This window comes from Solanum stenotomum, chromosome 4 (assembly GCF_019186545.1).
Source record: "Solanum stenotomum isolate F172 chromosome 4, ASM1918654v1, whole genome shotgun sequence".
Classification (NCBI taxonomy): Eukaryota; Viridiplantae; Streptophyta; class Magnoliopsida; order Solanales; family Solanaceae; genus Solanum; species Solanum stenotomum.
In genome coordinates this window covers 61,921,103-61,935,593 of record NC_064285.1, presented here as the reverse complement: position 1 = coordinate 61,935,593, position 14,491 = coordinate 61,921,103, and the positions used below count along the sequence as shown (strand labels likewise).

The window sequence follows — 14,491 nt, the reverse complement described above, 5'->3', positions numbered from 1 at the left end:
GGGGGGGGGGATTTGACCATTTTACAAGTGTATGTTGCATCTATATAAAGTATATATATGTTGTGTGCATATTTGTTGTATTTGTGGTGATGATTGTAAAGTGTATTATATGTACTGATACAATTCATACAAAACGATAATACAATGTATTTTACTTGCGCATAACTATAATGTATCCAATGATATTGTTTGTGTTAATATAACTAGATTGAACGAATTGATACAATGTATCTAGCGAAATATTATGTGTTGATACAATCAAATTGAACGGACTGATACAACTCCAAAACAGTCGCTAGTGAACAGATTCAACTTCAAACCAGTAGTTACCAATCATAATTAGACAACTTTTAGCTACTAATAATAATTATGCTCCAAACAAAATTTTACCCGATTACACAAACATCCTTATCATATTTATTAAGTCTCCCTATAGTTTGAAATTATTATATTTTGTCTCACTAATAAATAATTTTATACCAAATTTCAAGTCAGATACACCTAGATACATATTTTTTTACTACCAGATACACTGAAATAGGAAGAGAGGTGAACGAGAACAGGAGAAAGGCGAGCGAGATTTGTCTACGTATTCCAGATATGCGATTGAGATAGTAGAGTGGCAAGCAATATTTGTCTATATATCCCAAATATACATATAAATTCACTTGGATATAATATATCTAGAACAAATTACACATAATTTTAACCTCATATATCCCAAGATTCATGTATTTGAACGTATCTAAACATACCAAAATCTAGTAAGCTTTGTAATGTTATAAACTAGTGTATATCTAAGTAATTATCTCCTAAACTAATGAAATTTTTGTAAGTTTACCATTTTAAAATTCAAATGCAATTTAAGCTACTAAGACACAAACCAAATAAAGGCCCATTTCCAAAATTTTATACTTATTATACAACAGTGGTTTTAAAGTTAATTTATGAGCCCAACTAGACCCAAACAACTCATTTGTTGGATATGAAATGTAAAGTGGATAATTCATAATCCAACAATAGAAAATAGAAACAATTGAAAAAAGGCTATTATCTAAATGTGTGGCTCTACTAGCTACTTGCCTTATCTAGTCATTGAGTGACTCTCATCATCTTTCTAGTAATCTATTTTTTTTCTACATTACAAGAATAACATCCATCCACTTCCTCTCTTCTCAACACGCATTAACATGGCTTCTTCCACTCTTTCTCATGTAACTCCTTCTCAGGTAATGCGCGGAGCTAGTTAGGATAACACCCATCGAAAAATTATACTGTATATATAAATATTATTAAAAATTACTTGTTATGTGTATGTAGTTTTTAGTGAAAATTCTGACTCTGCCACAGTAACAATTTTTTGTTATAATTTTCAGCTATGCTCAAGCAAAAGTGGTGTTTCATCGGTTTCACAAGCGTTGCTTGTGAAGCCGATGAAGATTAATGGTCATGGAATGGGAAAGGATAAGAGGATGAAAGTGAAATGTATGGCAGCTAGCATTCCAGCAGATGATAGAGTGCCTGATATGGAAAAAAGGAATCTCATGAATTTGCTTTTATTGGGTGCACTTGCACTACCAACTGGTGGAATGCTTGTACCTTATGCTACTTTCTTTGCACCTCCTGGGTTAGTTCTTTCTTCCTTTCCTCGTATTGATGTATTACTTTTTGTATAAGTTATACAACGTTTGATAGCTAATTATGAAGTAAGTTGTGTGGGGCAGAAGAAAATAGAATAATTATAACTACTACATAACTAATATCTGCATAACTTTAACGTGTTACTGAAGGAGTATTACAAATGATGTGGGCATAAAGGAACCTATAATTATATGGAGAATAATTCGGATGATTGGTATAGTAAGTTATAATGAAGTCTGTGACAAGCTTTAATAGTACGAGAACATACTTTTATTTACTTAATTATATGTTCGCAAGATCTTAATAGTTTAAAATTTGTTCTTGTTGATAAGGTTTTTTCTTCGATTAGTTGTAATTTTGTTGATGTCGATTCGATTAGTTGTAATTTGTTTAAAAGCACCTAAAATAAGTCAATTCAAATAGGCTTGAGCTATGTTCATTTTTATTCACTTCTAAGTCGATATGGACATATAGACAAATGTAATGCCTTGGAAACTTGATCTTAACAATTCCTTTGTAACTCACTAAAGATAAAGGAAGAAACAGGGTGTTATAGCAAGAATTATTGGTATACTATTGCTTTTGTATATCACTAGACGGACTTGATCAATCTATCTGTCTATCTATCTATCTATCTCATTCGAGGCATTGTTGTTACGTTTGTGTAACTAACCATGAATCGTGATTTGTCGTTCTATTGGGAGTTGATCAACAGATCAGGAGGTGGTAATAGTGGTACCATTGCCAAAGATGCTAATGGCAATGATGTTGTTGTAACTGAATGGCTCAAAACTCATTCACCTGGAACTCGAACCCTCACACAAGGACTAAAGGTACTCATACATTTTCATTCAGTGTCATAGTTTCTTTGCAAAATTTAGTGTTACCTTGATCATCTTAACAAATCCGTGGCACATTTAAGCAATTCTTTCCAACATGCTATATTATATTGTTGCAATGTCATTTTAGGGAGATCCTACTTACCTTGTTGTGGAGAACGATGGAACACTCGCGACCTATGGTATCAATGCTGTGTGCACTCACCTTGGTTGTGTCGTGCCGTGGAATACTGCTGAGAACAAGTTCATTTGCCCTTGCCATGGATCTCAGTACAACAATCAAGGAAAAGTTGTTAGAGGACCTGCTCCTTTGGTAAGTTTAAAACCCCTGTTTTAAATGCTCTAGTACTTGTCTTTATATTTTTCTTATCAATCAGCCGTTTGCCTTTTGGCTTCGAGGCAAATTTAGGGCGGCTTCTGTTGGTTTAACTGAACACATTCTAGCTCGAACAATTTATAAGAATATATATATTAAGATCATGCTCATTTTAAATTCAGTGATTTTGGTTGGTTAGAGACAATATTTATAATGACACATGCTATGTTTACACCCTCACTAGTAGGGCGAATCTAGGATCTAAACTTTACATGTTCAACCTTTAGAAACGTTTTTACCATTAAATTCATGTATTTTTATAGTTGTGCATTCATATCTACTTGTTTACAACAAATTTTACATATATGAAAAACAAATCAATCACAAACAAGATATGAAGAAATAAGAATATTATTGATAAAACAATATTGGTGCAATTTTGTTTCTCCCTTATTATTCTCTCTGGATTTTTTCCGTAATTCAAGCCTTATTCTTCTCTCTGGATTTTTTCCGTGGGCTGTTAGCAGCATATTTCTCGAATTAAGGATGAATATTCCAAGAGTTGACGGGATATTCAAGATGCTACTTTAAGGAAATATAATACCCCTTATATAGACATAAGTTAGGGTTTAAGGTAGAGTAGTCTCAAAGAGTCCTAACTGGAATCGAATACATCTTGTAGAGTTCCTATTAGAATTGAACGCATGAGTTTCACAAAATTTCAATGTCTACAATACTATTTTCTTACTATTTTTATGGATGTTTACACATAAATTTATGTTCCGGCTCGAAAGTACTAGGTTCAAATGGACCTGACACTGATACTAACATTGTGGTTTTTTTTTGTTGGCACAGTCCTTGGCATTGGCTCATGCAGACATTGATGATGGGAAGGTGGTGTTTGTTCCATGGGTTGAAACAGACTTCAGAACTGGTGATGCTCCATGGTGGGCTTAGAAATCCCATCTAACTTTTACTATTATTAGTATATATATTCTCTTGTATCATTGTTACATAGAAGCTTATTCCTCTTTTTATAAAGAAAAAAAATGTAACTATTGAAACATTACCCTTGCAGTCCCAAAATAACATTTCTCATTTGGGATACAGTTCTTTTCTGTAATTGTTCTTTTTCATTTTCATTTTATAACGATGGTATCTGGATCAATTTATACGCATAGCAATTAATATTATCAGATATTTACTATCTTTCTCCAGTTTAGATATCGAATATCTTAGCTCACCAAAGCTTTGAGTAGATGGGAAGAAATTTCTTAATATATGTATTTTTTTTTGTATTTATTAAGATTTAAACGACTTTATGATTTTCCCCACTATACGATCACACACTGTCATATCCTTGAGGTTTTGTTTATCATTTTATTTACATTACTCCACTTTCATTAAGAGTAAATATACAAACATAATAACTACTTCTTTAGGTGGTTGTTATCTTATGGTTTTATAATATGTCGTATTATATATATTATATTGCTATATTTTAATAAATTTAACATTTGAATCGATTGTATAGTTTTCTATCATCTCATAATGTCACGTACTTGCAAAGTGAAAGAATAAACTTACAATGGTACCAAAAAGAAGGTTACAAGGTAAAACTTTTAGGATGAAGGGTAAGAAAACAAGAATATTTTAAGTAATTGTGCAATTACACCAAATCAATTGTTACACAAAATAACAACTTTCATTATTTCATAACAAAAAACATTACAGTAAAATACAAGTGTCAATAAAAACAAACATTATATTTAAAATAACAATACATCAAAACAAGTTGGAAGTAAAAAAGATGATAGAAAACACNTCAATTGTTACACAAAATAACAACTTTCATTATTTCATAACAAAAAACATTACAGTAAAATACAAGTGTCAATAAAAACAAACATTATATTTAAAATAACAATATATCAAAACAAGTTAGAAGTAAAAAAGATGATAGAAAACACAATATTTTTATATAAGAAAGGAGAGAAAAGTAAAGAGAATCAGCTCAATTTGGACAATTGCTGACTGTCTTTGCTGCTTGAATTTTTCTCAATCTGATGGCAGCAAAGACATAAATCTTATTGCCCATGTTTTCCAGGCACCTCATATATGCATATCTCCATGACGTTTTCAACATTAGAGTAACCCAAAATAACAAGAAACCTGTATTGAATCCAATTCCCATGCTTATGTAGAACGAAAATTCCTCGAGCCAGTTGTTGTTTTCTCCCTGCTCATGAACCTCCATCTGATTGTTGTTATTACTACTACAGTCAATCATGTCGTCATGTAAATTATCCGAGCAGACTCGTGAGAGTGGGGCTCCGCACAAGTTTGGATTTCCAACATAAGAACTATTATCAAAGGTTTCAAATTGATTTTCATGTGGAACTTTTCCTGTCAAATTATTGAAAGAAAAATTCACAACCTCAAGAACAGAAAGTTGTATGATATCGGGAGGAAATGTACATGACAGCTTATTCCTTGAAAGATCAAGAGATTCCAAATTCTGCATTTTGTGAATGTAACGTGGAATTGCTCCTGTGAAATGATTCCGTGATAAATTCAAGACCCACAGTGCAGTAAGGCTGGTGATTTCCTCGGGTATATCCCCTGATAAATGGTTGTCTGATAGATTAATTACTATGAAGAACCAGCGAAAAAAGATGTCGTAACTGCCTCCCTTAACAACGAGCATTCCATGAATCCTGTAATCTGCATAGGGTCCATGAGTAAAGGAAGGGGCCTCCTCTTCTCCGGACATGGTGAGGAGATTACCAACACACCTTGGAATGACTCCTGATAGTGCGTTTGAACTAAGGTCNACCCTAAACTTGGCTTCAAATTTTAACTTTGACCTCCAACTTTCATAGTGCACAAATAGGCACTTTAACTTGTATAAAGTTGAACAAATAGACATACATGTCCTACATGGCATCCTACATGTCATTTTTTGTCCTACGTGGTGTCCTACATGTATTGTGCCATGTAGGACTCGTGTGTTTACTTGTTCTACTTTATACAAGTTAAAGTGCCTATTTGTGCACTATGAAAGTTGGAGGTCAAAGTTAAAATTTGAAGCCAAGTTTAGGGTCCAATATATGTATTATGCCTTATTTTAATAAATTTAACATTTGAATCGATTGTATTGTCTTCTATCATCTCATAATGTCATGTACTTTCTTTTCTTTTTTTTGCTTTGGAATTGGAAGGATTTTATTTATTTAATATATAGTAGGTTCATCCATACAAAAAGGAACTAATCTAAATGATATAGTTTCATTCACATCTCCTTCAAGAGCTTTTAAAGTAAAGGAAGGAGATGCTTCAAAAACAAACAACTTGTTCATATGCATATTTGGATCCATAGTCTAGTCTTCCTTCAATATTCCGCCGCTAATATGTCTGCTACTGAGTATAGTTCGCCTCTCTCATTATATAATTTATTGTTGATCCTCCCATCAGTAGGAGCTTTGACCTGCAATCCGAATAAATGTGTGAGTGTATTGGTTTAGAACTTTCTAAGGTGTTAAGTAATACCTGAGAGTCGGTCTCCACGAGCAAATGGTGAATGTTTATTTTCTGTGCTAGATTCAAACCATGGAGCAAAGCTAGTAGTTCCGCATGATGGGCATTAACAACTTTTACTTTGCAAGAAAATCCTACAATCCAACTGCCTAGATGGTCCCTTATAACTCCACCGGTTCCACCCATTTTTGAGTTTTGATCAAAGGAACCGTCAATATTTAGTTTAAGCATTCCTTCAGGCGGCCGGTGCCATGCTACAGGGGTCATAAATCGAGGTAGCTTCTTTGGTTGGGAGTGAACTAAATGGTAGTACTCTATTGCCTGGAACGAGATATTTTGTAGAGTACTGGGCAGTCTACTAATGTTTTGATTTTTAAAGAGCTTATTGTTTCTATTCTTCCAGATATTCCAAAGAATTATCGGGACTAGGCAAGTCGTGGGCACTATCTGCGAGTTTCCTAGAGAAGTCAGAAGTGTACTGCCTTGATGAGCATAATTTTTGAATTTCTTTGTGAAAGTTTGGTCCAATGATGATAATGCCATACTTATTCCATATATGTTTTGCATCTGGACACTCCATAAAAATATGAGTTACATTTTCTTCTTCATTTGTGCAAGAGTAGCAAGTTTTATATCTTATTGTGTTCCTATTATACAAAGCTAAAGCTGTAGGGAACTTTTCTAAAGTAAACAACCAAAGAAAAAATTTTACTTTGTTTATAGCTAAGGTTTTCCATACCCAGTTGTAGTTGATGTTCTTATTGATATTAGGATTACAAGTTTCAGATAAATAGATATTGTAAGCCCCTTTGGTGCTAAAGTCTCCATCGTTGCTTGTATTCCAATAGTAATTATCACTTTTTCGGGGAGAGGTTTGGATGTAGGTATTTTGGATTGCCTCACTAATTGTTCTAGGAATCTCGAAGGATAATTTTGATAAGTCCCAGTTATTATTAATGATGAGTTGAGATACTGATGCATTGGAGTCGTTTTTATTTAGAGGGCCTTCGATTACTTTGCGCAAAGAGTACGAGGCTTCAATCCAGTTGTCATCCCATAGCTGAATTTTATTTCCATTTCCCACATTCCATGATAGTCCCTTGTGGAATAAGGGAAAGGTTTTACTAAGACTTTTCCAAATATATGAGTCGTAGGGATAGTACTTCATCATATTACCTCTTCTCCTCTTATTATATTTGTTTTTTAAAACATTTGCCCATAGATGGTCCGAGTTGTTAAGAAGTCTTACAATGGTACCAAAAAGAAGGTTACAAGGTAAAACTTTTAGGATGAAGGGTAAGAAAACAAGAATATTTTAAGTAATTGTGCAATTACACCAAATCAATAGTTACACAAATAACACTTTTAGTCATTCCATAACAAAAAACAATACAATAAAATGTAAGTACCGATAAAAACAAACTTTATATTTAAAATAACAATACGATAGCAACCATCCAAACAAGTTGGAAATAAAAAAAGATGATACAAAACACAATATTTTTATATAAGAAAAGAGAGAAAAGTAAAGAGAATCAGCTCAATTAGGACAATTGGTCACTGTCTTTGCTGCTTGAATTTTTCTCAATCTGATGGCAGCAAAGACATAAATTTTATTGCCCATATTTTCCAGGCACCTCATAAATGCATATCTCCATGACGTTTTCAACATTAGAGTAACCCAAAATAACAAGAAACCTGTATTGAATCCAATTCCCATGCTTATGTAGAACGAAAATTCCTCGAGCCAGTTGTTGTTTTCTCCCTGCTCATCATGAACCTCCTGATTCTTGTTATTACTACTACAGACAATCATGTCGTCACGTAAATTATCCGAGCAGACTCGTGAGAGTGGGGCTCCGCACAAGTTTGGATTTCCAACATAAGAACTATTCTTAAAGATTTCAAATTGTTTTCCATGTGGAACTTTTCCTGTCAAATTATTGAAAGAAAAATTCACAACCTCAAGAAAAAAAAGTTGTATGATATCGGGAGGAAATGTACATGACAGCTTATTCCTTGAAAGATCAAGAGATTCCAAAAGCTGCATTTTGTGAATGTAACGTGGAATTGTTCCTGTGAAATGATTCCATGATAAATTCAATCCTTTCAGTGCAGTAAGGCTGGTGATTTCCTCGGGAATATCCCCTGATAATTGGTTGTCTGATAGATCAATTACTATGATGAACCACCAAAAAGAGATCTTCAAACTGCTTCCCTTAAAAACGAACATTCCATGAATCCTGTAATCTGCATAGGGTCCATAAGTAAAGGAAGGGGCCTCCTCTTCTCCGGACATGGTGCGGAGATTATCAACACACCTTGGAATGAATCCTGATAGTGCATTGGAACTAAGGTCCAAAAAATACAAGTATTTAAGCTGGCAAATCTCCCTGGGAATAATTCCGTCAAAACCGTTTCTGCTTAATTTAAGAATCTCTAGAGTACTTAAACTCTCCCCTAACCAAATTGGTATCTTTCCAGATAAACTATTTTCAGAAACATCAAGAATTTTTAGTCCACTTACGTTCTCCAATGATGAAGGCAGATTTTTGGAGAAACTGTTGTTTTGCAATTGCAGAAAGAAGAGATTAGCAAGCTCTCCCATGGAATGAGGTATCTCCCCTGATAGGTCATTATGGCCTAAATTCAATCCTTGCAAATTCTTCCCATATCTCCAACAGTCTAAAAGTTGTCCTGATAGAGAATTTGAGGATAGGTCTAGAAGACTCAGAGAGTTATTCATGACAAGCGATTCACATACAGGAGCGATAGTACCGTTAAAGGAGTTTCTTGCCAAAATCAGTGTCATCATATTGGGTGAAAAATGAGGCAAAGGACCATGGAAATTGTTATCACTCAGGTCCAATTGTGTAAAATGAACTCTTTCTCTAAATTCAGGCAATTCCCCTGTGAAATTATTTCGCGAAAGGTATATATGATGAACCTTGGCAGAAAAATTCCACAACCAATCAGGCACTTCTCCTGAGATATTAGCACGAGAGATATCAATAAATGACAACTCTTTTTGTGTCTGAATCCACTGAGGAAATTGTGCACCAAGTCCGCAAGACTGCAGGCTTATAAAGTCAAGTTGAAAACGAGGCATCCAAGTCGCGCTTACATTGAAGATAAATGAGTTGGATGACAAGTCTAACACTCTCAAGTCAGTGAAATTCAAGAAATGTTCTGTAATCGAGTCCTTGAAAGAGTTCCGAGCAACATTGAGGACAACTAATTGCTTAAGTTGTGTGATGCTTCTTGCTAAAGGACCTTTCATTTGATTAAAAGAAATATCCAAGTATTTCAGCTTTGATGGCAGGGTTGGTGGTAAATAGCCCGTAAACGAGTTCCTTGAGAGATTAAGAAAAGAAAGTGAACTCATTTTCTCAAAGGAATGTGAAAGATTGCCTAGGAGAGAGTTCCCAGAAAGATCAAGCACTCTAAGTGAACTCATGTTGCCAAAGGCATTTGGAAATAAACCGTTCAGCTGACTTGTCGAAAGATTAAGATAAACAAGATTGTGGCTTGTGTTGAACAACCAGCTAGGAATCCTAGTATTAAAATAGTTTAATGAAAGATCAAGAATCCGAAGGGATGTGAAATTCACAAAACTCGGAAGCAATTCAGGAAATGTAGTAAGCTGACAAGCAGACAAACGTAATTCTGAAAGACAACTTAACATATTGATGTCATGTAGCCAGTTTTCCGCGCTTCTCATGTTAACACCACTCAAATCAAGAATCTTCATAGAGGAGAGCGGCTGAATCCACTTAAGGCTATTCACACGGAGTGAATAATAACCACTCAGATCAAGAAACTGCAACCGCGACAGATTGCCAAGATTCTCAGGAATTTCTCCCCTAAAATTCGTTTTAGACAAATTGAGATACTCCAAGTTTTTAAAATTGGAAATAAAATCAGGAATATGTGCCCCCTGGAAATCAATTTGGCTCATGTCTAAGTGTCTTAAATGTGGCAAACCAAGTAAAGAAATCCTAAACTCACCTTGCAAGAATTGCTTTTGCAGATCAAGAGTGATCACATGCCCGGTTGTGTTATCGCATTCCACACCTTTCCATTGACAGCAATTTTCGTCAAGCCTCCAAGATAACATGTTTCGTGACGGATTCTTGAAGCCCTGGCTGAACTTTATAAGAGCATTTTTTTCACTTTCAATGCAGTGAATTTCATTAGTTTGCACACAAGAAAATCCATATGAAATAATAACAACAATGAGAAGGGAAAGTATAGCTACACCTTCCATGAGCTGTAACGAAAATTATTAGACAAATATTTTGAAGAAGTTATTAAATTTTTATTATTAGAAAGAAAAATATCATGAAGTTTTGGTCTTTGTTGACTTGAGTGGTTTACTCTTTACGTGTTTCTCGGGTTCAATAAATTGCATTATTGAAGCTCACATATGAAATTGATCTACTTCCTCCCTCCTTTTAATTCACCATTTACTCTTTTTTTTTTAGAATCAAATAATATAAATTTTCACTAATATTTTAAGATATATTTTTTATCAGGTATGAGTAAAGATTGCAATTTATAATATTTTTCGTATAATTTTTGAATATTTAAATTCTAATTTTAAAATATCAAATTAATATAAAAGTTAGTTAAAACTTTCGTAAGAACTATTTTGGTATGAATTCGTGAGGTACTAAGTAGGAGGGATGCTAAACAGAGGTGAAGTTAGGTGAGATTCNCCCTAATGCCTTTGTCAACAAATCAGCCTGTTGCTCCTTGGTGTTGATATAACTTGTCTTTATTAGTCCTTGTTGCATCCTTTCTCGTATGAAATGACAATCAATCTCGATATGTTTTGTTCTCTCATGAAATACAGGATTTGCTGCTATTTGCATAGCTCTTTTGCTGTTACAATGTATTATAATTGGTTCATGTACATCCATATTTAGTTCCTTGAACAAATTTGTTACCCAAACTATCTCAGCTGTTAATGCAGCCGGACTTCTATATTCTGCTTCTGCAGAACTTCTGGGGATTGTATTCTGCTTCTTGGACTTCCATGCTATTAAAGTGTTGCCATACTTCAGTAGATAACCAGTCATTGACCTCCTGCTATTGAGACATGCAGCCCAATCTGCATTACAAAATCCAGTCAGATGTGCTTGTTTATCAGAACTCATGAATATTCCCAGACATGGTGCTATTTTAATGTACCTGACTACATTTAATGTTGCATTCTAATGAGACATTGTTGGCTTTTGCATAAACTAACTTAAACACTAAACAGAGAAAGCAATATCAGGCCTGGTATTTGTAAGATATAGTAACTTCCCAATTAAGCTCTGATATTTATTCACATCAGTAAATAATTCAGGTGTTGCATCCTGTCTAAAATCAGCACTTATCATTTTCATGTTACACTCCAAAGGAGTTGATGATGGTCTACATCCTGACAGTCCAGCATCTGTTATCAACTCCAATGCATATTTCCTCTGGTTCATAATGATTCCTTGGTCTGATCTACAGAACTCAATTCCCAGAAAATACCTCAACTCCCCCAAATCGTTGATTTTAAAATGATGATACAAGACTTGTTTGGTCTCTTGCATCAATATAGAATCATTCCCTGTAATCAACAGGTCATCCACATATACTAATATTATCACTAGTGTTGATCCCTTCCTCTTTGTGAATAAAGCATAGTCTAAATGACTTTGTGTATATCCTGATGCCAACATAGCATCTGTAAGTTTTACATTCCACTGCCTTGATGTTTGTTTAAGACCATATAACAATTTCATAAGTCTACAAACCTTATGTTCCCCCTGACTTGTGAAACCTTTAGGCAACTCCATATAAACTTCTTCAAATAAATCTTCTTGCAAGAAGGCATTGAAAACATCCATTTGAAATATTTGCCAATTTTCAACAGCTACAATGGCAATAATAGATCTTATTGTGACCATTTTCACAACTGGTGAAAATGTCTCTTGATAATCAATTTCATCAGTCTGACTTTACCCGTTACCCATAAGTCTAGCTTTAAACCTATCAACCTCTCCATTTGCCTTACACTTGATTTTGAACACCCACTTACACCTTATTGCTTTCTTTCCTAGAGGCAAACTCATAACCTTCCAAGTACCTTTACTTTCTAGTGCTGCAATTTCTTGTTTCATTGTTTCTACCCATCTCTGATCTTTCACAGCCACTTCATAAGTACTAGGTTCAATGTCTGTAGACATTTAACTCGAATATGCTTGGTAAAAGGTGGAAAGATGATCATAAGACATGTAGGTGGCTAATGAATAAGAGTGCACTGAATCAGTAACATGAGTGACATAGTCTTTCATCCACACTGGTGGATGGACTGCCCTTTTGGAGGAGTTTTTTGGGTACAGCATCAGGAGAATCAATGTGTACAGCAGCAGGGGGGTCAATATGCATTGTGACTAATTCAGTATGTTCATGATTATCAACAGCATCTGGTTCATGTCATGACTGATCTCATTACCACCACCTTCTTGAACTGGAACACCAAAATCTAGGCTCTCATCATTAACTGGTAATCTGACCAGTGTATCATCAGAATCAAGAAATGATTGTGCAGGAAAAACTGGTACATGATGACCCTGTATTTGACTGAATGGAAATATGTGTTCTTTGAATACAACATCTCTACTAACTATAAATTTCTTCATCCTCAAATTATACAAGAGATATCCCTTCTAAGTTAGTGAGTAGCCCATCATAACACATGCATCAGCTCTTGAGGAAAACTTATCATCATTCATTGATTTAGTGTCATAGCACAAATAACCAATGGTCTTTAGATGATCTAGGTGTGGTGTGGTTTTGTGAAAAAACTCATAAGGTGACTGCCCTTGCAGTACACTAGTGGGCATCCTATTAATTAAATACACAGTTGCTAATACATACTCACCCCAGAATGCAGTAGGTATAGATCCCTGAAATCTAAGAGCTCTAGCCACCTCAAGTATGTGTCTACGCTTTCTCTCCACAACTCCACTTTGTTGTGGAGTATGTGGACAACTACTCTCATGGATAATTCCCAAAGTTGAAAATAATGCATTACATTCTCTGTTAAAATTTTTTGTACTATTGTCTGATCTCACTCTTTTAACTTGCTTGCTGAATTGGATTTGAACTAGAGCAAAAAATGATTTCAAGGTAACAAAAACATCACTTTTGAATTTCAAATAAAAACAACCAAACCATTCTTGAATTATCATCCACAACAGTTAGAAAAAATCTAAAACCATTATGAGTAACAATTCTGTAAAGTCCCCATACATCAAGATGTATTAGATCAAAGATATCACTTGTTCTAGATACACTTTTGGGAAATGGAAGCCTGATTTGCTTAGTTAAATGACATATTGGACAATTATCACATACACCATGAGTAACATCTTTGTAAAGTTCCTTCAAGACTCTAAATGAAGGATGACCCATCCTATAATGTCATCTCAATGATTGTGAATCTGCCTTGGTCAGGAAACACTTGTTAGTAGCAACAGTGGTATCAATTGCCTTTGTCTGGAGAGAGCATCTAGGAAAGTAATATACCCCTTCCAACTCTTTACCAATCCCCTTCACCTTTCCATCGAAGAGGTCCTGAAAAACACAAAACTCAGGAAAGAAATGAACATAACATTTCAATTGTCTTGCAATTGGGATACTGACAGTAAGTTAGGCTTAACTTCAGGAACAACCAAAACATTTTTTAATACACCTCCAGCATGTATCATGCAACTACCTGAATGAGTAACCACTGTAGTGTGGCCATTAGGCAAATAAACTCTCATTCCTATGTTTTTGCTATGACCACTAACATTATCCAAATTTTCAGACTTAGGAGTCATGTGACATGTTGCCCCAGAGTCTACAATCCAATGACCATGTTTGCTAGACCTTTCATACTTATTATTGACATTTATATCATCATCATAACTACCCCTTCTGTGTGAATCTAAGAGAGCATTAAGATCATTGAAATTACCTGACATGTTGACCATCTCTTCAGTTTTCTCTTCTTCATCTAGGAACCTCAATATTTTCTGATACTGCTCTGGAGTATATGTTGACTTCATAGCAAGTGTCTGCAAATTTGTTCTAACCGAATTGAAATCATGTGCACTAGCATTAGCTTTGTGTC

The 14,491-nt window shown here is 34.6% G+C and overlaps 2 protein-coding genes across 2 annotated transcripts in view; one reads left to right on the top strand and one right to left on the bottom strand.

Moving 5' to 3' along the window:
• LOC125863338 (cytochrome b6-f complex iron-sulfur subunit, chloroplastic) overlaps positions 1 to 3,942 on the top strand; it is a 324,107-nt gene extending 320,165 nt beyond the window's left edge. The window contains exons 2-6 of the mRNA XM_049543527.1: positions 1,185 to 1,229; positions 1,377 to 1,627; positions 2,357 to 2,474; positions 2,611 to 2,793; positions 3,652 to 3,942. Of these exons, the coding sequence (XP_049399484.1) occupies positions 1,191 to 1,229; positions 1,377 to 1,627; positions 2,357 to 2,474; positions 2,611 to 2,793; positions 3,652 to 3,753 (693 nt within the window). The 5' untranslated portion in view covers positions 1,185 to 1,190 and the 3' untranslated portion in view covers positions 3,754 to 3,942. The remainder of the gene's footprint in view (positions 1 to 1,184; positions 1,230 to 1,376; positions 1,628 to 2,356; positions 2,475 to 2,610; positions 2,794 to 3,651) is intronic.
• A 4,295-nt stretch (positions 3,943 to 8,237) lies between these two features.
• Positions 8,238 to 10,471, bottom strand: LOC125861634 (receptor-like protein EIX1). Its single transcript, XM_049541493.1, has 2 exons — positions 8,343 to 10,471; positions 8,238 to 8,265 (listed from the first exon to the last, which is right to left on the bottom strand). The coding sequence occupies exons 1-2, from the start codon at positions 10,448 to 10,450 to the stop codon at positions 8,238 to 8,240; spliced, it is 2,136 nt and encodes a 711-aa protein (XP_049397450.1). The 5' UTR covers positions 10,451 to 10,471.
• Between the last annotated feature and the right edge of the window lie 4,020 nt (positions 10,472 to 14,491).

Bases quoted from the DNA above. Each gene is read 5' to 3' on its own strand.
- LOC125861634 (XM_049541493.1), bottom strand. From the start codon at position 10,450: ATGTTATCTTGGAGGCTTGACGAAAATTGCTGTCAATGGAAAGGTGTG. The intron at 8,266-8,342 runs GTCATGTACATT...ATAATTTGACAG, and splicing joins GATCTTTCAAGGAATAAGCT to GAAAAGTTCCACATGGAAAA.